This window comes from Macrobrachium nipponense, chromosome 17 (genome assembly GCF_015104395.2).
Source record: "Macrobrachium nipponense isolate FS-2020 chromosome 17, ASM1510439v2, whole genome shotgun sequence".
NCBI classification, from domain to species: Eukaryota; Metazoa; Arthropoda; class Malacostraca; order Decapoda; family Palaemonidae; genus Macrobrachium; species Macrobrachium nipponense.
Genome location: NC_087210.1, coordinates 4,392,383 through 4,417,189, shown reverse-complemented (window position 1 = coordinate 4,417,189; position 24,807 = coordinate 4,392,383). Strand labels below are relative to the sequence as shown.

Genomic DNA, 24,807 nt, shown 5'->3' with positions numbered 1-24,807 from the left:
TTTTGGCTATAAAAGGGGCAGTGTTGGAACTGATATGGAGATTATTGAAAGGGGGTGCATTTGACAGTGCTAATGGTGATGATACTGGGGATATGGGGAGTGGTAATATCAAAACCCACACTGATGATACGGGGAATAACTGCAGTGATGTTAAACGAGATATTGGAGGCCACGGTGGTAACAATTTTGGTGGATGTGACAATGGCATTGTGGGTGTTGTTACTGATACTAATATTGATATTACTGATACTAACAATGGGGTGGATGTAGTGAGAACCACTGGTGGTGATATTTATGGGATCGTGGAGCAGGGAGGTACTAACCACAAATATAAATGTGTTTTATCAGAGGATGTTGTTTGAATGCCAGGTTCAAAGACTATGGTAAAAGTCAAGTTGAGGGAAGTGAGAAAGCCCGCGGATGTGTGCGTAATTGGGATAGTGAGAAACTAAGAGGGATTATTAGCACGGCATCAGTGAACAGTGTATCAAACACTGGTGTTACATGGATAGAATTACTGAACTGTAATGATACAGTTAGGAAATACCAAAGGAATACATATGTGGTAGATCTGCAAGATTTGAGTAATGACAGTGGTTCAGTGGCTATTGTAGAAGGGAAATCTGAGTTTTTAGAGGCAGAAATGCAATCAAGGAAGCAAATATTTAGAGAACATTTAGCTAATGTGGATTATAGTGAGCATGTTGAACGGTAAGAGAGCTCTTGGCAGATTTTGGTGATACAGTAGCCTTACAAGGTGATAAAACTGGGATTGACTAATGTGTTAGAACTTAAGGTAAACTTAGAGAATGGCACAAAACCTATTTATATTCCTGTATACCGCATACCTTTCAAAATCAGAGAACAGGTAGAGAAAGAGGTCAATAAATGGGAAGAAGAAGGAATCATTAGGCCTAGTGTGTCTCCATACAACTTTCCTCTGTTAGCAGTGCCTAAGAAGGACGGTTCTGTCCGTGTATGCATCAATTTTAGACGTTTAAATGAAAAAACAATCCCTGACCGTTATCCAGTCGCATGCATACCAGATCTTTTTGTAGAAATCGGGGGACATAATATTTATAGCTCAATTGATTTAGCGCAGGGTTTTCTGCAGGTCCCTTTAGTGAGAGTAGTAAGGAATATACAGCTTTTTCAGTGCCCAAGGGACCCTATGAATTTACGCGGATGCCGTTTGGTTTATCGGGCAGTCCGATGACTTTTACCAGGTTGGTGAACACAGTTTTGCACGAGTTATTGGGTAAAAAATTTTTTTATATATGGATGACATATTAGTCACAACAGCAGGGTTGAAAATTAAGCTAGCTAAGTGTTCATTCTTGAAAAAGCAAATCACATATTTGGGCCATGTCATATCCAAGGAAAGGGTTAGAGTAAATGAAGATAAAGTCAAAGCAATAGCGAATTTTCACAACCCGAGATCAAAGAAAGAAATAAAGTCATTCCTAGGTATTGCCAGTTTCTTTCGTAGGTTTGTGAAAGGGGTTTCTAACATAGCAACTCCCCTAACAGATATATTGCGGAAAGACGTTCAATTTCAATGGGGGAAACCCTAGAGTGAGAGTCTTTAAAAACTTAAGGACACGTTAATGAATCCCCCAGTTCTGAAATGTCCAGATTTCAGCAAACCATTCATATTAGTGACTGATGCCAGTCAGGAGGGTATAGGTGCTTGCCTTATGCAAAAGTTTGATGGGAAATTCATTCCTATACCCTTTTATAGCAGGAAGTTTAGGACAAAGGGCACCAATGAAAGATCAATGGTTACCATAGATAAAGAAGCCTTTGCAATGGTATCAAGTTTTGTTCATTTTAAGATGCTACTGATGGGGAATAAAGTAGAAGTCCTTACAGACCACAAGCCATTATTGGAACTTTTTAATAAGCCCGATTTGTCACCTCGATTGCTTCTAACTATCAGAGACTTCGATGCAAAGCTCAAATATATAGAAGGCAAATTAAATGTAGTAGCGGACGCCCTTAGTAGAAGTTTTTATGACACAGAAGGATTTCAAGTTGCGCTAGTCACTAGCAATTCTATACAATGGGATATGGGTCTCATAGAGCAAAGGCAGGATGAAGATGAAATTTTGGCAGACGCAAAAGCGTTTCTTAGAGGGGAATTAGTCAGGAAACGTTATAAGTTACCCTTTTCAGTTTTAGAGTTAGAAGGTAATCTGTTGGTCAGGAAAATTAAATATAAATTGAGAACTAGTGAAAGTAAAGGAGACACGACACAGATCGTAATTCCGATAGTCCTAATTCCAGTGATTTTGGATATAGTACATTGCAGGTTCGGTAGTCCACACTTGGGGATAGAAAAAACGTATAATGAGGTGCGTGCTAAATATATTTGGAAAAACATGGGGAGAGATGTGGAAAATTTTGTGAAAAACTGTACAGTATGCAATGCTTGCAAACCTGTAAGGATAACTTCCTGCAAATTAGGGTCATATCCAATACCAAGTAGACATTTTCAGAGAATGAAAATCCTAGGAAATTTTTGTGATTCTAGATATGCGAATAAGTACTTGTTAGTAATAATAGATGAACTTACGAGGATAGTAGAAATTTTTCCGCGTAAGCATAAAACAGCTGAAGAAGTAGCTGTAGCATTTTTCAATGGTATCATTTGCAGATATGGCTCACCCGAGGTTTTATTGACCGACAATGGCAGAGAATTTGTAAACAAAACTTTAGAATGTTTGGTGGAAGTCATGGGGATACAGAAAGTAACAATTATTCCATACAGACCTGAAGCTAATGTGTTGTGTGAACGATCAAACAGGAAAGTGCTCGAAGCTCTCAGGAAGACTAGGTGGTAATGATAAAAACTGGGATAGATATATTGATGTTGTTAGACATAATATTAACACTATGGTTAGTGATTCCATTAAAATGTCTCCATTTGAAGCTTTGTTTGGTTGCCCAGCATGAGACACATTCGATCTGTTAACCATACCTCATCATGGGGAAGATACAATTGAAGCATAAATATCTACAGCGAGAGAGAGACATGCTTGTCCCAGCCGTAATCTCGAGGCCACAACCCGAGAAATGGTAGAAAGAAGTAATAGCAGAACATCTGGTCCTAAAATCAATGTGGGAGACAAGGTATTTCTGAAAATCAACGTGAGAAATGAACTAAATTACAAATTGGGTCCGAAATTTGAGGGTCCTTTTAGAGTCGTTGAGGAAAAGACTGGAAACAGATTTGTAGTCTTAGAGGAAAAAACAGGTCGGTCGAAATTAACCCATATGTCAAAACTGAAAAGAGTTGGTTGTGGTAACTAATATCATGTTGCGCAGTTGCAATTTTTTTTCTTGTTTCGCAAGTTGATGGTGAAATGTGTTTAGTCAGTTTAATTTTTTAATGTTTGTCTTTCTTTCATTTCTTCTACTATTTTTCTTATTATGCTCAAACTGCGGCGATTTGGCATAAAAACCAGTGGTAATTATTTCACGTGGAAAATCGGGTTGAAAAGTACTATGGCAAATTTCTGTTAAGCTGAGAAATATTATGACAAGCCTATGGTGGTTCCTGTGTGTATGGGTTTATTGGGTTTCAATTTTTGCGGCTTTTTGGGTGTGAATTTTTAGGGTTGAATTTTTTTTTTTTTTTTGTGGCTATAATCTTTGGCAGTGGATTTTTTTTTTTTTTTGTGGTTATAATTTTTGGCGGTGATCTGTGGTTTTACGAGCCGAGAAGGGGATATTGTGGTCCTTTTGGTTTTATGGGTCCCTATGAAGAGGTTGTATTTTTATATTCACCAGTGGTTATATTTGGTGGTAGATAATGGTTGAATTGTGGTTTTCTGTGGTTTATATCCCGACTAGGTGGTTATGTGGTTTTATATACTTGTGGTAGTATCAGTAAATGGTTTATGTTTTCGAGGACAATTTTTTGGGTACCTTTGTGGATGTCCTAGGGATAATTTTGTGGAATATGGTTATATAGTATCGGTAAAGAATTTTTGGGCCATTTGAAGAATAACGATTTCTGAGGTTGCAAGTCTGACTAGACTCACAGATTTGCACTGTTTTTAGGGATGTCAATTATGACATTCCATGGGGATGAGTGTAAGGGGTCAATTCTGGTGGATAGGATATGTTGCGGCAGCAAATTCCGTAATGATACATACTGCATTTATGTGGAAAAGCGCTGGATTATATATATGTTTTTTTCTCTCTCCATGTACATTTTGTAGTGGGAAAAGTTCAATTATTATTTTTTTTTCCTACAAGGGATATTTGTAATCGGGGTTAAGCTTTACATAGCATTTCTATTATAGACAGGAGGTAGAATTTATCGGGATATATGTGTCAGATAGAAGGGGTATTCGGCATTATATTTGATGGAGGTTAACTATATAAACAATACAAGGGTTTTGCTGTATAGACGTTATGGGGGTTTTGAGAGTATATTTGTCAGATCTAAGATTACTTGTGAGGATTCAGTGGGTATAAAGATCATATTTTGTTTTGGTGAGGAATTTTTAATGATTGACTGAGATTGGGTATGTTAGTTAATGACAGATTTGTGTGGTAAAGCAAGACTTTAGTTATTCTATGATCATGTAGACTTTTCAAATATGGACACGATGACTTTAGAGAATTCCCAACTTCATGTGATGGTGACGATGGTTCTACAATACCAGAGGTCGAATCTACACACGAGCGACAATGTTATGGATCGCCTTTGCAATGGACGAGATGTCGCTGGTGGATCGTCTCAGGATATGTTCTGGGACAAATCAGGAGTCTACAATTTTCTACGAGGCGGGTGCAAGACGCACTTGCATGGAAGTCACAGGCTACTTCCTTGACAACGAGGTGGTTTTTACGGTTCCTTCATCGGAAGACGTTGAATCTACAGTTCGGTGACAGGGGGTGTTGGATACACTTACAGGTGATGTAAAGATGGGAGGACACTCTTTGATTGCTTGTGTCATTGTACAGAACACACCTGGGGTAGGTTTGAGAACGCCCATCACAAGGTAGAGTAATACGAGACTTTGGAAAAGTTACCCTTTGAAGTGAAAAGAGAAAGAGAAGTGCAGTCCGTACACATTCATTTTAATTAACTTTTACATGTGGAATGGTGTAATAAATATGTCTCTTTATTTCAGATGGGTTCATGGCACCATATAAGAGAATGGGTTCTCTAAAGACTTTAATGGCCATTTTAATGGCGTAGTTAATCAGACAGTGAGATTTTAGGGGGTGTTTACTTAAACCTGGTTCAGGAGAGGAAAATGACAGTTTACAGTTTTTTGGGGGGGTCAGACTTTATTCTTTTAATTCCACTTAATGTATTCATTTTGTGCCATTTAATGTTAGCTAATTTGGGAAATAAAAAGTATATTTTTGTATCTACAGGGATTCATTAGCCCAGTTTGCATTTTTAGCTCGCTCACGCCAGAACGACGATCAGCGAACGAGGTAAGGGTAATTGCCTGTTTGTTTAATTTGTTTAAACGAGTGTCATTTTGGTCCTAAAAACTCGTTATAATATATATATATATATATATATATGTATATATATATATATATATATATATATACGTATAGAGAGAGAGAGAGAGAGAGAGAGAGAGACCGTTTTCATAATTGCTTTCGATTCTGAACCTAATTGCTCTTAAAAGCAAGACCTCAGAACGCAAAGAAATAACTGGTACATACCAGTTTATTTTTAGACGATATGCTACATAGGAAAACGGTTGTGGTATCTATTAAAGTACAGAGCTTAATGCATAATTCCACTACGATACTGCTGAGATTTTAAAGAGAGAATTTATTGGTCTTTTGTCTTTTACATTATATAAGATATTAATTTGAATTTTCTGATAAAATTATGCAGTTCGTCTCAAGCCCAACTTTTAAAAATCAGACTACCATCAACCTTTGTATTTCCTAAGTTTCTTGACTGGTGGCGAACTGTGCCAAAAAAATGTGTATATATATATATATATATATATATATATATCATATATATATATATATATATATATACATACACACACACACACACACACACACACACACACACATGAGACTGCGGAATTTAATTGTCACGCTTTGAGAATGCCAGAGTTAATCGAAGCCTTTTTAGCTTCGACTATAGAATCACCCGCCTATTAAACTTGAAATACAACTAGTAAGCCTAAAAGCACTTTTGCAACCACGATTCTGTACAAGAAAGCTCGGACAAATTAAACCAGTTCACGCACAATTTAAATAGTAATTATGGGCTTAACTAAAACGCTTTTAGCATAAGATTCCGCTGTGAAATTTGGATGATTGACCGGTAAGTCTTAAAAAAAAAATTGAAATTTACCGGTAGCACTGAACGGTTGAGACTCGAGGATTATTAGCACTGCTGCCATATTTTCTTGAACTCGTTTAAACTTTTCAGGAAAAAGGGTGACAATTTGGTAGATTTGGTCACAGTAATAAGAGGATTGTTTCGATTGTCTGTCACCTCCCTCCATTCGTCGGTACAAAAGCAAAACTCGGAGATCAAAACATTATACTACTTGTGCCTTCCTATACATTTTTCGAGTTGCTTGATGCAAAATTTAATTAGGGCTATATATACACACATATATACATTATATATATAATATATATAAACCCCAATTAAATTTTGCATGTGTGAGTATAAATGTGTGTGTGTACATATATATACCTAATATACATGCATATATATATATTATATATATATATATATATATATATATATATTTAAGTAAATACGTTAAACTTAAGCATACATACACATGGCATATATTACTTTAAAAACGAAGTCACTGTGAATAAAAGCAAATAGCTGGTCTCCGGATTAACCTTAGCCTCAAGGAGGTTAATCCTGAAAATGTACCTTTTTGGATTAGGATTGAATACCTCCTTTGGCAAGATGGGAGACGTGTCAACGCTGCTAACTGTAGGAAAGTCTCAACCTTTCGTAGTACCACGGAGAAAAGGAAGGAAGTTAGGCCTAGTGGCAACTGAAAGTTTCATGCTTTATAGGGATAAACAGCAAAGTCTCCATGAGATAGTTACTGCTGAATGGTTATTAGAAATGAATTACGGATAGAGTAAAGGGTATTAACATCAGATGAGCATAAAGATACATTGAATAGACTCATAAGTACTGTTCAGTGTGTTGGTGGATTAGCAGATACGAGTCAAAGGTGCAACCCGAAAGCTGCAGGAGTGACGGACGATATGGTAGAATTGTTAGAAGGAAGAAGCTTCCATTTAAGAAAGTTGATGGTGCTGATGATAGCGAGGTCTCTCAGGGGTATGACAAGAAGTTATCGCGACCCTGTAGACGACTTTGCTCGGGTTTAAGCCTCGGCCTAGTTGTTATATTTATGCCAATGACACGTCTCTTTTCCTCGAAAGAAAATAATCCTATTTGAGGAGACATATTTTTGCTGACAGACGAAATTAATTTTTGTTTCTTTCCTTCGCGCAGTTTAGTAAAAACTTACCTACAGAATGTCTTCGCTAAGATACCGTCATTTATATTTATAGCCTTCGCGATGAAGCCCCATTTATTTGCAATATTATTATATAAAGCCTTCAAGTAACCTATTGAATACTCAATAATACCTAAGCAAATTTTAGTTGCTATACTTAATCAATATGAATATATCCCGTGTGGTCTAGTGGCTAGGATACGCGGCTCTCACCCGCGAGGCCCGGGTTCGATTCCCGGCACGGGAAGTAGTTTTAAAATCAGTATCAGCTATACACATAATAATGCAAAATGGCCACTTTTACTATGCCTTAACTTAATCATGGCAGATGTCTAATGCATGGGCTCTTATATTTATTTATGTATATAATGTGTGAGTGTAAACGTTTCTCTCTTTCTCTCTTCTCTCTCTCTCTATATATATATATATATCAGCCACCATTTCCATATATTTTTATAAATACTTCGATACAAAAAATATATGCAAAAAGTTATGGTCTTTAAGAAAATAGACCTCTAGTCAGGAAGCGCCAAAACCATCACTGAACATGTTAAGAAACTTTATCTTTCCTTCCGGTAAAAGGAAAAAAGATATAAATTTGTTACCTTCAGTATCGTCCTATTCCATGAAAGTAAACAGAACCATAACTTCATGCGTGTATCCAATAGTGCTTTAATCATTCCTATTTGGAATAGATAAATACATAGCTTTTGCAATATGAAAACAGAACAGAACAGTTAATTATTCAGCCTTTAATCGATAGGTCTAGGTCTAGGACAACGGTAGCAACTCAAAGCAGAACTTCATGCGTGTGTCCAGCAGTGCTTTCATTATTTCTTATTTGGAACTGTTAAATGTATAGCTTTTGCAATATGAAAAGAAAACAGAGAACGGTTATTTATTCAGCCTTTAATCGATAGGTCTAGGTCTAGGATAACGGTAGCAACTCAAAGCTTGGCTGAGGTGCGGTGAATGTGACGTCACGGATCGCAGCGACCTTGAGAGAGAGAGAGAGAGAGAGAAAGAAGGCATCACATTCTTGGCCGATACCTTGTTCTTAAGTGTTCCTCGCAGACTTTATGTAAATATTAAAACATGTTTAAGCTCTGCATACGTGCATCTGCAAGCAAGTTGTAGAATTACGACTAAGTCTCACATTACTCATGTTTACTCATATGCTCGTGATCTGTACTCAGCCAAGAAGTACTTACTCAGTTTCATCTTCTGGAGAGCATGCGCAGTCATCTATTATATACATTACAACGGACCTACGTATTTTTTTTTCTTATGATTTAAAGACTTGTTTGTTCAATTTCACATTTCAAAAGTCTTTCCGTTTACTGACAGTATTTTTGAAGACACGAGAACTTTTAGGTCGATAAAGACAAGTAGTTTTCTGTTTTAATTTGAAGCTAGAGACAAAGATAGTTGGTTACAAATGTTACGATAATTGTCAAGAGTATACATACACATATATTTATATATACATGTGTGTGCACACCAGATGCTAATGAGTGCAATATCTTACTTCCTAATATGAAAAACAAAATTTCCACACTAATAATATAAAACATAAGTTCCCATTGTGTAAAAATAAAGTAATGTGTAATTTAACACACACACACACACACACACACACACACACACACACATATATATATATATATATATATATATATATATATATATATATATATGTGTGTGTGTGTGTGTGTGTGTGTGTGTGTCTGTATATTTCTTTAAAATGAGTATCTTAAGGCTTTTACAATTGTCAAAATAGATTTGCCGCTCCAAAACCGTATCTGAAGAGATAGAAATCACGGTGGCTGGCTTAACATCACGATATATATATATATATATATATATATATATATATATATATATATATATATATATATTATATATGTATGTATATATATATATATATATATATATCTATATATATATATGTATATGTGTGTGTGTGTGTGTGTGTGTGTGTGTGTGTGTGTGTGTCAGTGTGCTGGAAAAGAATTACTGGTGTATGAAGTAACAAGAGAGAAATGTAGGCTATCGGGTGTGAATTAAGAATTTACAAAAGTAAAAAGCACACAATCACACACTAATATATGTGTAGGTGTTTGTAATGCAGATCTATAAAAATGTTCGTTTTCCCATTATGCTTCATTGCAAAGCTGCGAGTAAGTTCATTAAGCAACTTCCAAGCACAGCACATATTGGACATACAGGCTATAACGTTCTTCAACTCCTGAAAGCACAGTTTCATACGCAGCGCTCTACAGGTGTGACGAATTCGAGAGCCATCTGGTAGCGGAGCTGACAACTACCCCAGGTAAATAAATTCCTCAGGCAACGTCCGTATGCCATGTCCGGAATACTTTCAGCTATTTTTCACTATTACTAGAAACGGAAGCTCGACTTATTTCGTTGTACTATATGAAAGACAATCCTGTTCTTGACTTTTTAAAAGTAAATCCATTGTCGCTGCGTCAAAGAGACGGTTAGAGATAACGGAATAGTGAATTCGAAACAGCAACTCGGCGAGGATGTTGGATGGAGGTTGGTTCTCAACGGTGGAGGGATAGCGTGGTTCAAACAACCCCCCAACCCCAGCTTACAGGTAGAGGTTGAACAACACACGGTGGATGTGGCTACTCCAAGCTGGTACAAAAACAGTGACTTATGCCTGTATGTGTTAGGTGTCCTTTAAACAAAAGGACATTTTCCAACGAGTGAATAAGGTTACGTGTTGGGGGCGGCGTCACCTTCCCGGCGTCCTGGAAGGAACGGTGTATTGTATCCTGCGAAGGCACAAGTTGGGTGGGGTCCTGTGTGGTGTGTTTTCGTGGAGGACAGAGGATTTCAGAGTTGGGGTGGACACACACACACCGGATGGGTGAAGTGAGAAGCGGAGTGTATCCATAGGGTGTATCCAAGACAGTCAACGTTGACGTTTCTAGAAGGATATTACCTCAGCAGTTTCGACTTCCAGGAGGATGTTGTGATCGGCTAGGCTTCAACGGGGCACCGTCATTGGTATGTAGCTTTGGGTTCCTCTTCTGTATGCCTTCTATGCCCAGCTTTCAGTCCTCTGATGTCATGGGTGGAATTTTTAAACTCTTGTTATCGAAAATGATACTCGTAGTATGTAACATTTTGTATCATCCTGATTGGGTTTCCATGGTACCTAAAGTATGTATCCACACACAGACCCACTATGTGTGAGGGTGTAAATATATTTTATGTTTTATTGTCTTACAAGGTTTAACGAAATCAAAAGGCATCTAACAACGAAATTAACATAAGCGAGTCCTTACACACACACACACACACACACACACACACAGAACATAGTCCTATTTCTATTTTGGGCAAGACCACTTCATCTACCAGAGACAAGTTTGAAGTATTGTCAACAGAAATATATTGGTTCTTTGGTTAATTTTGTATCATGAGTCCTTTAATTTCAGAATATATATATATATATATATATATATATATATATATATATATATATATATATATATAGTGTGTGTATGTATGTATGTACTAGTATGCATGTATGTGTTGTTCTGATACTGTTGAATCATCTTTTCAAAATAAATATAGCATAAATCTTCCTTAGTAATGAGGGACTTTGACCTTTAAATATTCCTATGCATTAGTTTATCAGGTAGTTTTTATTTATTTATTTGCTTTGTTTAAAATTAAATCGGAAATTTAGCTTCTAGTCTTCTTTGTAACAGAATTACATTATTTTGTATTTGTAGCCCATAGAAACCGGGAATTAGTAGAATATTATAACTGTATTAATGCATTTGTCAGATTTCAGTTTACTTGCAGGGTAATTATACAATTTGATATTCATTTTGACTATTTCATTTGTTTTTGAGGCCCATTATATTTTAAATTACTGCTCAGAATTCCGAGTAATTACTGTATTTATATCTAATATTTGAAGCGTTGACTTGAAATTGGTTTTTGCAGGTATTATTTCATGGCGTATTTATTATAAAATATTTTTCATTATGATACGTTTCATGAATGCTTATCTTTAGTTTTTGGTAAGAGCAATATGATTATCTTCTATGAATTCATATTTTCGTTTCAAATGACTGATCTCTTCTTTCTGTATTTCCTATTACTTCTGATAATTCTTTCGAAGGAACACCGTAATATTCTTTGGAAGCTTGAATTTCAAGTCTTTGGCACCTGTGAGGCTTGTTCCATTTGTATGGGTTCCATCTTTTGAATAATAATGATGATGATAATAATAATAATAATAATAATAATAATAATAATAATATTCTGATTATTTACCGTTACTTGTTCTCATTCCAGCAAAGCTACAGAGAACCTCCTCTGAGTCACCTATCCATCCACTTCCTCTCTCTCTGTCTCCTCCCACTATTCCTCCACCCCGTCTCCCTCCTCCCTCCCATCCCCTTCCAAGAAGTTCTCTTTAGCCGTCGAACTTCCAACACTCCTACCGCCACCATGAAGGGCTGCTGGTCGCCCTGGTACTACTACGACGACCTGCGGGCAGGCAGCAAGGCCTGCGCTGCCACCACCACCTTCTTCAGCGCCTTCTCCATCATCTACATCTGCCAGTGTCTCGCCGGAGGAGAGTCTTCCCAGTTTTTCTTGCCGCTTTTCGAAACGGACGTCGATACCAGTAAGTGTGTGTGGCGGAGGGATGGGTGTGGATGCATTCTGTTCGTTCCAGGTACTGAACGCCTCTCCCACTTTCAGGATATTTAGTCTAGTACTTCATGACGTAGTCAACCTGAAACTTAGTGAACTGCTAAATACTATCGTACATTTTTTAACACATTTCTTCAAACGAAATGCAGTCTCTCGAAAGTCGTAATCTTCTTTATTGTTGTTTGCTTTTTAAATATTGTTCGAACTTGTCTCTATTCTTTGAATATGAGATGTAGTTTTGTAAATGATTGCTATAAAGTCACAAGGATAAAGTACATTTTGGTATAAAGTCATAAGGATAAAGGACATTTCTCAGTCTACGATGCTAAATCATTCTTGCAATTATGCTAATTGAATCCACCATAATACATTTACTTGAGAAGTCAATTGAATAGCATGGTAAAAATACCTCTTAATTGCAATAGCATTTTTATTTGTGATTTATTAAAATGCTTCTCAGAGGAGAACTTAATACAACAATAAAAATTGTGATTAGGTTTGATAGCATCTAGAGTTGAATATAGTTAACGTTTGGTTTTGTTAACATGAATATACAAGGTTTTAGTACTGGATAAGGAGTTTGAATGTTGTGGTACATATAAGTTAAATGTAGCTTTGGCGTTGTTACTTATCAAGGATAGGATTATATATATATATATATATATATATATATATATATATATATATATATATATCAATTCAAGCTACAAATGTCCTTTAATATCTAAATTCACTTTACCTCCAAATGATATATTTTCATATATGTACCGAAGGGGAATTTTTTAATTGATATAATTTCGTCCCCCCATGGGATCGAACCACCGTCCAAGTGGACGGGGACGAAATCAGGACAGTCAGTGACGCTATCCAATCAGCCAACAGAGACGCTGTTGGCTGATTGGATAGCGTCACTGACTGTCCTGATTTCGTCCCCGTTCCACTTGGACGGTGGTTCGATCCCATGGGGGGACGAAATTATTATCAATTAAAAAATTCCCCTTCGGTACATATATGAAAATATATCATTTGGGAGGTAAAGTGAATTTAGATATTAAAGGACATTTGTAGCTTGAATTGATATATAAAATGGATCACGGTTCGATGTGATAATTATTCATATATATATATATATTATATATATATATATATATATATATATATATATACATATATATATATATATATATGGATACTATGCAAAAACATAGAAATACTATTATTATTTGTTAGAATCTTAAGAAAAGAAAAATCGATCCTTCGCTAGTCCTATAGAGATTTCTCAATGCATTGAGTCGATCATGTGAACTATTGTAACTAAACTGAATATATCACCACTATACCTATATTAGACAGAATACTCATTATTTCCAAATAACAAGATATTTTTAGTCTGCCTCGTGATCCCAAATCACGCATTTTGCCCCGTGAGCATCAGATTACCACCCAAAATAACCAAACACCTCTCCTCCACTCTTTTCCCGCGTCAACCAAGCCATGAGGAGCGCGGGCGGCTTCATGATCTTTTTCTACCTCCTGTACATCACCTTCGCTGGGCTGATGGTGAGGGGCATCATCAAAGACCACAGGGGCCTCATCCTGCCCTGGCTCACCCAGAATATGATCTACACCCTCATGATCATCGCTTTCGCCCTGTGGCTGCAGGCGTCCTACTACCACTACGTGAGTCTACGAGTGTTGCTTTTCAGAGTTCGTAAAAGCGTTCCGTAGGGGGACATATCATAGCAACGTCTATCAGTATACCTCACGCGGTGCATGTGTGTTATAGGAATTGCTTAAGATTCTTTAGCTGCAGCCTCATTCATTCATTCCTTTTACTGCACCTCACGACGTATAATCTGCACCTCATGACGTATTATCTTTCATCTTACTTTCCTCAACCTCTCCTAACAATTGTCTCAATTTCCCTTTCGGCGCTGAATGACCTGTTAGGTCCCAGCGCTTGGCCGTTGTCCTAAATTTGATATTCCACTCCATTCCATGATGACATATACCTGAGGGTGTGTAAGCTTGTTTGAAGGGATAGCGTATTCCATTCCATAACTGCCTGTGTATCAGGAAAACAGTGACAGTGGAACTTGTGAGGAACAAGAAATAGCTAACTAAAATCCTTTCAACTTGTGGCTGGTTGACTGATACGATGCAAACTGGTTTAGACTCTCGGAACGTATATATGCGAACCTATACTTATTTATGGTATCCTTTAAGTACGATGTTACTCATTCTCATTTTTTGTTTTCCAGCTTCTCTCGGTTCTGTGGACTTGCATCTACCTACTGTTCGCAGCAGCTCACGTAAGTTTTTTTTTTTTAATTATTTATATAACATTTACTGGTACTTTTTAAGTTCAGTCTAGTAGTATCTTCAGCTTTTGTACTAATGTTTGAATGTTTTGTTAACAACTTCAGCGAGTCTCAGGCTGTATGCTTCCAGTTTTCCATTTTGCCATAACTTTTACCGCCCTGTGCAGAAGCCATACTATTATATATATATATATATATATATATATATATATATATATATATATATGTATGTATGTATGCAACACACACACACACACACACACACACACACATATATATATATATATATATATATATATATATATATATATATTATATTTGTGCCCCGTTAATGAACAAAATCACTTGCATGTTTTCATGATATATATATATATATATATATATATATATATATACGTACTATATATATATTTATATATATAGGGTCACTCTTGGCCAGATATGTATGTAATTGTGATAACCACACTGAATTCTTCACTTCTTGAATTCGTCTCACTTTCTGGGTATCAGATGCCCTTACGGGCATAAGAATTGCTTCGTATGGTATTCTTGCATTTGGATCTAAAGCTTTGTAGTGACAAAGATTGTTTCCTCCCCTCCCTCTCATTTTACAGTCTCCGTAGGTGTTAGTGCTCTCAGTGCACCACGTAGGCCTTAGTTGAGGGTCTTTGCAGCTTTCTTTCGGCCCCTAGCTGCAACCCCTTTCGTTCCTTTGACTGTACCTCCCTTCATATTCTCTTTCTTCCATCTGACTTTCCACCCTCTCTAACAATTGTTTCCTAGTGTTTCCTCCTTTTACACCTTTCAAGCCTTCGTACGAACTGTAAGTTTCCCTTTTTTTTGCGCTGAATGACCTCTCAGGTCCCAGCGCTTGGCCTTTGGCCTCTCGTTTTACAGCAGTAGACGACTCATTGACTCTTTGATTGATGGATATGAGGAAGTGGCGTTACACAGCGAAAGATCGTTGATTCCACATTGAGTGATAAGTGTGTATGAACAATCAGGCGCTTAATTATGTATTCCACTAACTTTTTTTTTTTTTTTTTTAAGAATACCACAATGCTACTCTCTCTCTCTCTCTCTCTCTTGTGACAGCGGTCTGTTTTCATTTATTCTTGCTGAATCATTTTTCTTTTTTTTGTACCTAGTTCCTCTCTCTCTCTCTCTCTCTCTCTCTCTCTTTCTCTTTCTTATTTTATTTTTCTTGCTGGGGTAAATTTGATTTCTTTTCAATGCTATATATATATATATATATTATATAATATATATATATATATATATATATATAATATTCTTCTTTCCTTTTCTATGCTAATTATCTCTCTCTCTCTCTCTCTCTCTCGCTGATTTTTTAAATTTATTTTTGTAAGTAATTTTTCCTATCTTTCACCATATTAACTTTCACTCAGGTTCTTTCCCCCGCAAACTTTTCCCTCCTTCCTCGGCGGCTATGACCTTTATCGCCGTGACGCCAGTCGGACGAAGCCATATTGAACCAGTTCTCTTAGTTTCTGAAGAAGTTTCTATCGTTTATCGAAGTTTTTTTTTTTTTTTTTTTTTTTTTTTTCTTTTTATAACATCAGGTTCTGACGAATTTTACTCATTTCCAGGCTGTAACTTTTGTATATTTTGTATATTTAGGATTGTCCTCAGTGCACCTCACGCGGCGCACTGTAGGCAGCGTGCCTTTGGGCCCCACCTGCAACCCCTTTCGTTTTCTATACTCTACCTCCGTTCATATTCTTTATCTTCTATCTTACTTTCCACCCTGTCCAAACAATTGATTCATAGTGAAATTGCTTTGAGGTTTTCCTCCTGTTAAACCTTTCAAACCTTTTACTGTCAATTTCCGTTTCAGCGTTGAACGACCTCATAGGTACCAGTGTTTGGCCTTTGGTCTAAATTCTATATTCTATATATATTTAGGATTATGTCAAGTTCCCGTAACTAGGTATGATGTGTAAGTCCTGGCTTACGTTAACTTTCTTCTGAAGGATTATTAGATATTTCTTTTCTTTCTGAAGTTTCTTTCTATGAAAGGCTACTGCTAATAACTAGGACAAATACTAAATACTACTTCCAATTTGCTGGCCGGCTGGTATAGTGGTTAGTGTCGTGGAATGCCGCTCGGATGTCGCTGGTTGGCGCCTCTCTCAGGTGATGAAAAAAATCACTGGCTCTGTATCGTGATCAGTCACTGCTGCAGTGTTGGGGGATATTTAGCGGAGAGAGGTTGAAATCAACTTTCTTCAGAAGATTGAATTTCAAGTTAGTGGCCCCTTTGGTGTGCTTGTTCAGTGTGAATAGGTTTCAGCTTCTGAAATAATATAATATTTCCATTTACGAAAGTTTTTTTAGGATTTTATCTGATCATTTGGTACCAGAAGCAGATCGTGGTTGAAAAATAGGAGTTAGAAATCAAACAACTGAACTAAGGTGTCTTAACAACAGAAGCAGCAGTAATTGAAACAGCAACTGAAGCAACAATAATTGAAACAGCAACTGAAGCAGCAATAATTGAAACAGCAACTGAAGCAGTAGTTGTAACAGCAACTGAAGCAGCAGCAATTGAAACAGCAACAGACGCAGTAGCAACTGAAGCAGCGGTAATTAAAGCAGCAGCAACCGAGTTAGCAACTGAAGCAACAGAAAGAGCAGCAACTGAAACAGCAACAGAAGCAGCAGAAACGGAAACAGCAGCAGCTGAAGCAGCAACAACTGAAGCAACAGAAAGAGCAGCAACTGAAGCAGCAACAACTGAAGCAACAGAAAGAGCAGCAACTGAAACAGCAACAGAAGCAGCAGTAATTGAAGCAGCAACAGAAGCAGTAGCAAGTGAAGCAACAGAAACAATAGTAATTAAAGCAGCAACTGAGGTAGCAACGGAAACAACAGCAAGAGAAACAACAGCAACAGAAGCAGCAACTGAAGAAGTAAGAGAAACAGCAACAACAGAAGCAGCAGCAACTGAAGCAACATCTGAAACAGCAACAGAAGCAGCAACTGAAGCATCAACAGAAAAAGCAACATCGTCTAAGAAGAATGGAGGTGAAGGTCGTCGCCAGTTTGCAATTGAATGATCGAATGCTGACTAACGCCACCATCTGTCGTCTTCGGCCGGATGGCGCGCGTCTCTTCAGACATATAATGCTCGCTGCTGCGTTTCTTAATCTTATTGCATCCCCTGGGGGAGTTGGGGATGGGGTGTGGGTTTGGTTTCAGTAAGAGGGGGAGGGGCGAGGGAGTAAAGGGTGGGGGAGGAGAAGCCGGGAAAAAAATAGAGAATTGACATTCGTGGGTCTCCGGAAATTTTGTGGGGGCATATTTCAGATGCCAATATTTTCCTCCTTAATGAATCTCTGCAATTTTTATCTATCATGGAATTGTTCTCATTTCCTGATATGTTATTCATGTCAGCTTGACGTTTCCCTCGCTCGTTGTTTGCAACCTTGTGATCAAAGGCACAGATATATATATATATATATATATATATATATATATATATATATATATATATATATATGTAATGCATTAAACTACAATTGTCCCTTAATATCCAATTCGCTCTACCCCGGAATTAATATATTTTCATATATATTAACCGAAGGGAAATTCTTCTCCTCTGTCCGTCCGCTGGTTCGAATCCACGGGAGGACGAAATTATCAACAAAAAATTCCCCTTCGGTTAACATATAAGAAAATATATTAATTGTGTGTGTTAGCATCCAGGAAGTGGAAAAGTGCATGTATGTGGTAGGAGATGGTCGTGCTACTGGTTAGCAATTCTCAGTGTGAATCAGCCCGTGGATGTATCCCTAATTTGTCCGTTAAAGAGCTAAAGAATAAGTATGACACCTAATTGCTTTTTTTTATATTATCTGGAACCATTCCTTATTTATGTAAAGATTTCCGTTTCATTCTTTGGAATTTCACTGGTCATAATCGATCCAGGAAGATTACAGAAGGCATGACTCCTGGAATAGAATTGCACTTTCACTGACAAGAGCCCGTGCTGGAGTAAGTGTGCTCCATCTAACAGCAGTACCTTTAAAATACTGGACCTCGCATGTCTTGTTTGCCTGAAGAACCTGTTCCATAACTTCAAGCTGGCAGTTAAGTCCAGGAAAGGGGTCCTAACCTTAGCTTTGTGAAGCCTTTTGAAGGCGCCTTCATTTCCTAAAAGGAAGCCCCTCTCAACGGAATTACTCTGAGGATTTGTGTTCATATTATGTCCCCGTGAGACGAGTGGGCGTGGATTCTTAACCAGAGGCTAGTTGTTGACAAGGCAATCCCCAGGTCCTATACTTATTCAGAGAGAAAATAAAAACATTTTCAAATACATCATCCTGTTGCTGGAGTTCATAATGCAGGTTGATGCAGAAGCCAGTTATTTCTCTAATAACTGATCTCTTCTTTCTGGAATTCTCAATTATCTTCTGTTATACTTCGAATGAACACCTCAATATTCTTTGGAAGCTTGGATTCCAAGTCAGTGGCTCCTGTGTTGAGCTTGTTCCATATGAATGAGGGTCATTTTCATAATAATAATAATATGGTTGGTCCCTGTGGTGAGCTTGTTCCATATGAATAGGGGTCATCTTCATAATGATAATAATAATAATATGGTGATTATTTCAGGCTGTCACTCATAATTTCATAGACTTCCTCAACAAAGCCAGTTGTTGCAGGTCTCAGTTAAACTCCTTCTGGACGTCAGTTCTTGAATCTTGAACACTTTGATACGTGTACATAAGCCGAAATGCAGATTGGAGTTGCGTAGCCCATTTGGAGTAGCATTTGATTAACTTATACATTTCTCAATGAAGAAATGACCCCTTCAGTTAGATGAACTGAACATTGAGAGACCAGTTAATTGTCTCTCCCTCTTAAGTAGCGTTATGACAATGTTAAAATTAACTAGAGGTTCCCATTTCGAGAGAAAGTGGAGCGAAACTTAAAAAATAATCTTGCTTTTGTTTCCCATGAACCCTTTTGGTTCTCAGTGGGAGAGCACTTTCCCCAGCGCCCTCCTTGGAACACATGTCTGGTCTGCAGAGGCCAGGATTAAGAGTCAGACACGGGAGTGTCAATAAGGAATTTGTGTCTAGGAAACATAAAAATATTTATCTATGATCTCTTTATATTGTTGTCCAACCACACTCCGCTCCCCTCTTTTCACTGATCTAAGGCTTAAAAGCTCAGGATGGTGGAATGTGCCCCAGCGTTTTGCCTGACAACCTAAATTTCTTCAATCAATTAATCGATGATTATAGACTCATGTTTCGCTGTACTCGATATGATATTGATCTCCAGAGATGGCAAAAATAATCTTACCTTATTATGATAGGTTCCTGCCTGTTTTCTTCACATTTTGATTCAATTTCTGTAAAAAAGAAAACTATACTTTTAAGCATTTTTGTTCTCAGCTCCCTCAAAGGTAGAATTTGCCTCATTTTACAGAGTAGCTTTACAGAATACTAAGTCCTGTTGCCCTTTCATGTTTGAATTCAACTTTGCTTTTAATTGGATTTTATAAATGTAGTGTTGCTTTTCATACTGCCTGCGTCTATTTTACAGTATAACACAAGAACGTCTGTAATTATTTAACAGTACATTATCCGCTCTTGACCACATCCTCCTCTCTTCCAGGTCTACATGCACAGATGCGTCAAAACCCAGTACGACCACATCAAGAGTAGCCAAGCCCCGAACATCGTCCAGCTCTTCTGAAAAGCTACGGAAACATCGAAGGGTCTCCGAGCTTCAAGGATTCTCTCTCCCTTCTCTCAGCCTTTCTTCCAAGTTTCACAAAAGCCAACGTAGTGTAAATGGTAGCGTTAAGTTATTTTACGGCTGAGATTCGCGGAGTATCTTTTCAACCAAAAGTACTATATTAGATTCACATCAATCGTGCATCTGATGTCCCTTACGACTCTCCTGATTGGCTGCTGATAAGCCAGCCAGTCACTGGACTGGAAACTCTCACAGTCTCTCGAGAGAGTTCACATAGGCAGGATTTATGTTTCACTTCTGAGGGATACGTCTTTGTAACGTATCCCTCAGGAGAGGTGGAACGTACATCCTGATTATCTGAACTCACTCGAGAGCGTGAGAGTTTCCAGCCCTGCGATTGGCTTATCATCAGCCAATCAGAGCGTCGTAAGAGACTGGCCTAGACATCAAATGCACGGTTGATGTAATCTACTATATAGTGTGTAAGTTCTAAGTCTAGGAAAGTAGGGGAATCTCAAGTGGAGATGAATTTGTGAGGGAGGTCAAATTCGTCCTTTTTTTTTCATCCGTCGTGACCTAGTTTGAGGATTCAAGACCAGGAATATTTTGATTAATATGATATTAGACTTGTTATCAAGTACAGGTTCCTGAAAGGGAATTTGTTTTTGTCCAATTCATTGAATATAACAAAGAAATCTCAGTTCAGGGGTAATGGAAGTTTTCGAAAACCCAAAACCGAAAAGAATGATGACTTATTCTGAATTATAAGCATTGAAGATGTTTTGCCTCCTCAAACTAAAGTGAATGGAATGACTGATGAATCTGAATTAATTTGGGCTTTACCCTCAGTATGAAAAGCTTTATCACTAAGCATTTGTGTACATAGGTGTTGTTATACTCTTCTAGAGGAAAGAGTCATTTACTGTGGGGAACTTTTCCCCCATTCTCAACTTGGAAATATATGAAACGAAGAATATCTGATTTTGTTCGGGCGAGATTTGTGCAGACCTCAGATCGATGGAGAAAAGAAACAGTGGACAGGAACTGCGTCCTGTCTAGTTTGACAGGAAAAGTTACTGCACCTTTTCGTTTTCGAAGTTGTCATAACCTGCAGCAATTACAGGAAGAGGTTTTAGATTCAACATAATCTGTTTACTAATGGCAAAGTAATGCCTGAAAGTTTAAGAAGTGGAAACTTGTCACCTTAACGAATGTGTATTGTTATTACCGTTAGTAGTTTTCTTTTTCTGCAGATGAACATGTGATGATAAATAGAGATTGATGCTTATTCAAAGATCGATTGATATGATTCATATAGCACCAATATTCACATATTTTCATTTTGCGGATACAAGGCATTTCATGCACTTATATATAACAAGTGTGTCTGATTGAATTTTCTTTTATACTTGACAAACTTACTTTTAAGTGATACAATACAAAGGGAAATCTAGAATGTGTTAAGATTTTGTATTTGAATTTTTTAATATTAATGTGATTATGAGAATGAAGCAGGTGTTATTGTGAGATTAATTATAAGGAAGACGTCCACCTGGTTATTTGTATAAGATCACACACACAGATTACGTATAGGTTTTTATGTTGTTGATCGTAATTACGTTATGTGTTCATACAATAAGGTACAAAAGGACAATGAACAGTAATCATTCAGGTGTTTTGATAATATAGATATAATAAATCCACGTTTTGAAAAACTCTTCGATATTCATAACATCTGAACAATTCCAGTATTATTTCATGCCTTGTAGTATGCTAGAAGAAGTATTGACATTAAGATATAAAATTCGGCAGTTATTGATAATTCTATAAGTTCCGAAGTGCTCTTTATTTTAGGTCGTTCTGAAAAACTATTAGTACAGAGCGTATGCTTAAACTTGTTTTTGTGTGTAATGTCCCTACCTCGTGCCAATCGACATCTGCATTTTGTACATATCTAAAATCTATCTTAATAATTTGCACAGTTTATCCACTGCACTTTTAATTTTATTGGTCACCTGAAAAACGGTGTATTTTCTTTGGCTTTTTTAAATTGACTTGATTTAACGATGAAGTCCACTTCACGAATGTGCTTTCATCTCGTGACATTTTGCGAAACCACTATTATTTTATTATCACTACTGTGATGATCATCCGTTTTTCACTTCAAAGTTCAAAAGAAATTCCTTTATCCGTCCTGGAGTTATCCGTCCATTTTATAAAGAATAAATATAATAAAGTTCTGAAACACAAGAATAACCCTTGTTACGTTTGTATGCTATTGTCTGTTTTGTACAAGTATAAAAGTCTACCATATCTCCTATTATTTTTGTATTTTTTAAAGCACTCGGTTGGCTTTCGAAATATAATAGATGTTCTTGGGCTGTTGCAAGGTTGGAAAAATTAGTGGGCGATGACGAAGGTGTTTATTTTGGCTTTTTGTGAACCAAATTAGCACATGAATTAAAAGGTGATGTCGTTTATATGTATAAAGTGCATATTTACATGTATGTGTGTTCTTATATTATATATATATAAGTATATATATAATATATAATATATGGCTCCAATATATCATATTCTCTCAGTGCAAAAGTATGACCGTTTCAGTCATCAGACAGTCAAGCTATAAAGAGTAAAGAGTACAGTCCAATCTTTCTCATGAGAATAGTTTCTCTAATGATTTTTTATTAAATTCAGCCATCTTGTGTCTGTCAAGTTCAGTTTGACTGATGTTGTAGGGATCTGAGAAGTGGCTGCAAGATGCAATAATTATTATTATATGTAAGGTAATATGTATTATCTCAAGGGTATCTTAGTGTTTTTTTATAGGCGTTAATTCATGCTAGATTAAAATTTATTGATGAAGACATGGCCACATATGTTGCATAATCCATTAGGTAAATCCTCTCTCTCTCTTCTCTCTCTCTCTCTCTCTCTCTCTCACCCACCTCACTGCACGTCCAAGTGCGAGATGAGCCGAGAGTTGTAAAGTGTCATTGACTGCAAGTGTTGTAAGTGTATGTCATAAGTAGGGTCCTGGCCTTGAGAGCTCCTCCTTTAACCCGGCTAGTTAAGAAGATCTCATTCCGTGAGCGACAGCATTCCATCGAGGTTGACGTTCTCGATCTCCTGATACAAGCTATAATCAGTTATCAGTTTGTGATCATGCGCATGCGCGGTCCACTGCTGCTTAATGACATTCACACGTGCGTCAAAGGTAGCCAGCCGCAAGGCGGGCATTTTCACCCGCGCTGTTTCTTTCTTGGTGATGATGCTTTTCAGCCGCGTTCAGATTATTATAAATAACTTTTACCGGCCACATTGGCGAGAGCCCGTGTTGACATATAGCCAGTTCGATCAAAAACAATAACAGGTAACTGTAACATTGTCAATATTCAGTTGTAACGGTTGATGCTAAAAAGGAACTCTAATATTTTGTTTTAAGAAATTAACTTTACGTAGGAAGAACAATTGACTTGCGTATGTACTAATTATTAATTTATTTTATAACAAAAGTTTTTAAAATCTCTTTTTGTAGCTACGTTTGTGTCCGGGTTTTTGGGAAGCCTATTTCAAATATCTGGAAGTTTTTAGTTATTTTAGAGTACAGGGTATTCGCATTCTGGAGAGGAATTCGCCACAGTTGTTCAAACTCGTCCTCGTGAATTCTTTGACTTTAATTCGCCAAGTTCATGTCTCAAATGCTGTAACTTTGTAAGATAAGTGTGATATGCGCTTATAAGTAGGCAGGCACTCGACTGCGTACCGAGGAATGTTGTAAATAGTGATTATTTTTAGAAGTTTTAATCAGTGTGTCATACTGATGATTATGTACTGAATCTCGGTTTTCGAGTGAACTCCGTCCATAAGGTGAAATAAAGATCTGTGTCAATATTGTCATGATGTATTGGAGAGTAAATACGATAATGGTTCTTCTTAGTGTTTCATTCACCTGTTCGTAATGTTTCATATGGTTTATGTAACTGAATTTCTATCGGGTTTTAGTGTCACATTTTTTAAAAGTCTCATATGTACTTACTTATATTCATATATCTTATCATTTTCTAATTTCTAAAACATACTTTGTGGGTCAGAAGGCCTTAAAAGATGTACAAATGAATGATCTCGATAATTTTAAAGAAGGAATAGTTAAGCCTACTGAAAGTTCGTGTTAATTTTTTTTTTAAATGTGACTGGAACAATAAGGCTTATTTCCTACAGTATTCTTAAATTTTAATTTATAATCTCACGATAGTAACTTATCTGCCTTGCTTTGCTTGTTTTTACTAATTTTGATCTTGCATATTTTTTTTTATTTGAACACGGTTCCATGAGCAGGCTACCTTACTGTTGTATAACTTCTGAATCACGCAGATAAAATTAATCTCATTTCCTACATTATCCTTAAATGTAATTGTAATTTGTTATTGGTACTAAAAAGATAATAACTTGTCTGCCTTGCTTTCCTGTTGTTTACTATAGTAGATTCACACCAACCGTGCATTTGATGTCTAGGTCGGTCCCTTACGACGCTCCTGATTGGCTGG

The 24,807-nt window shown here is 37.0% G+C and overlaps 1 protein-coding gene, 1 long non-coding RNA gene and 1 other non-coding gene across 3 annotated transcripts in view; all 3 read left to right on the top strand.

Moving 5' to 3' along the window:
- Positions 1–5,465, top strand: part of LOC135195996 (uncharacterized) — a 50,489-nt gene extending 45,024 nt beyond the window's left edge. Inside the window, exon 3 of the long non-coding RNA XR_010310257.1 lies at positions 5,398–5,465. This is a non-coding gene — a long non-coding RNA (uncharacterized LOC135195996). The remainder of the gene's footprint in view (positions 1–5,397) is intronic.
- A 2,212-nt stretch (positions 5,466–7,677) lies between these two features.
- On the top strand, positions 7,678–7,749 carry Trnae-cuc (transfer RNA glutamic acid (anticodon CUC)). Its single transcript has one exon. It is a non-coding gene; the product is annotated as a tRNA-Glu (tRNA).
- Positions 7,750–9,868: 2,119 nt separating this feature from the next.
- On the top strand, positions 9,869–22,768 carry LOC135196133 (uncharacterized). The gene is made up of 5 exons (XM_064222664.1): positions 9,869–10,538; positions 11,844–12,177; positions 13,699–13,886; positions 14,468–14,518; positions 20,177–22,768. Exons 2-5 carry the CDS (start codon positions 12,000–12,002, stop codon positions 20,255–20,257), a joined length of 498 nt encoding a protein of 165 aa, XP_064078734.1. The 5' UTR covers positions 9,869–10,538; positions 11,844–11,999; the 3' UTR covers positions 20,258–22,768.
- The last annotated feature ends 2,039 nt before the right edge of the window (positions 22,769–24,807 follow it).

Coding starts and splice junctions, on each gene's coding strand:
- LOC135196133 (XM_064222664.1), top strand. CDS start 12,000: ATGAAGGGCTGCTGGTCGCCCTGGTACTACTACGACGACCTGCGGGCA. Junction 12,178..13,698: donor CGAAACGGACGTCGATACCA/GTAAGTGTGTGT, acceptor GCGTCAACCAAG/CCATGAGGAGCGCGGGCGGC. Junction 14,519..20,176: donor TACTGTTCGCAGCAGCTCAC/GTAAGTTTTTTT, acceptor CCTCTCTTCCAG/GTCTACATGCACAGATGCGT.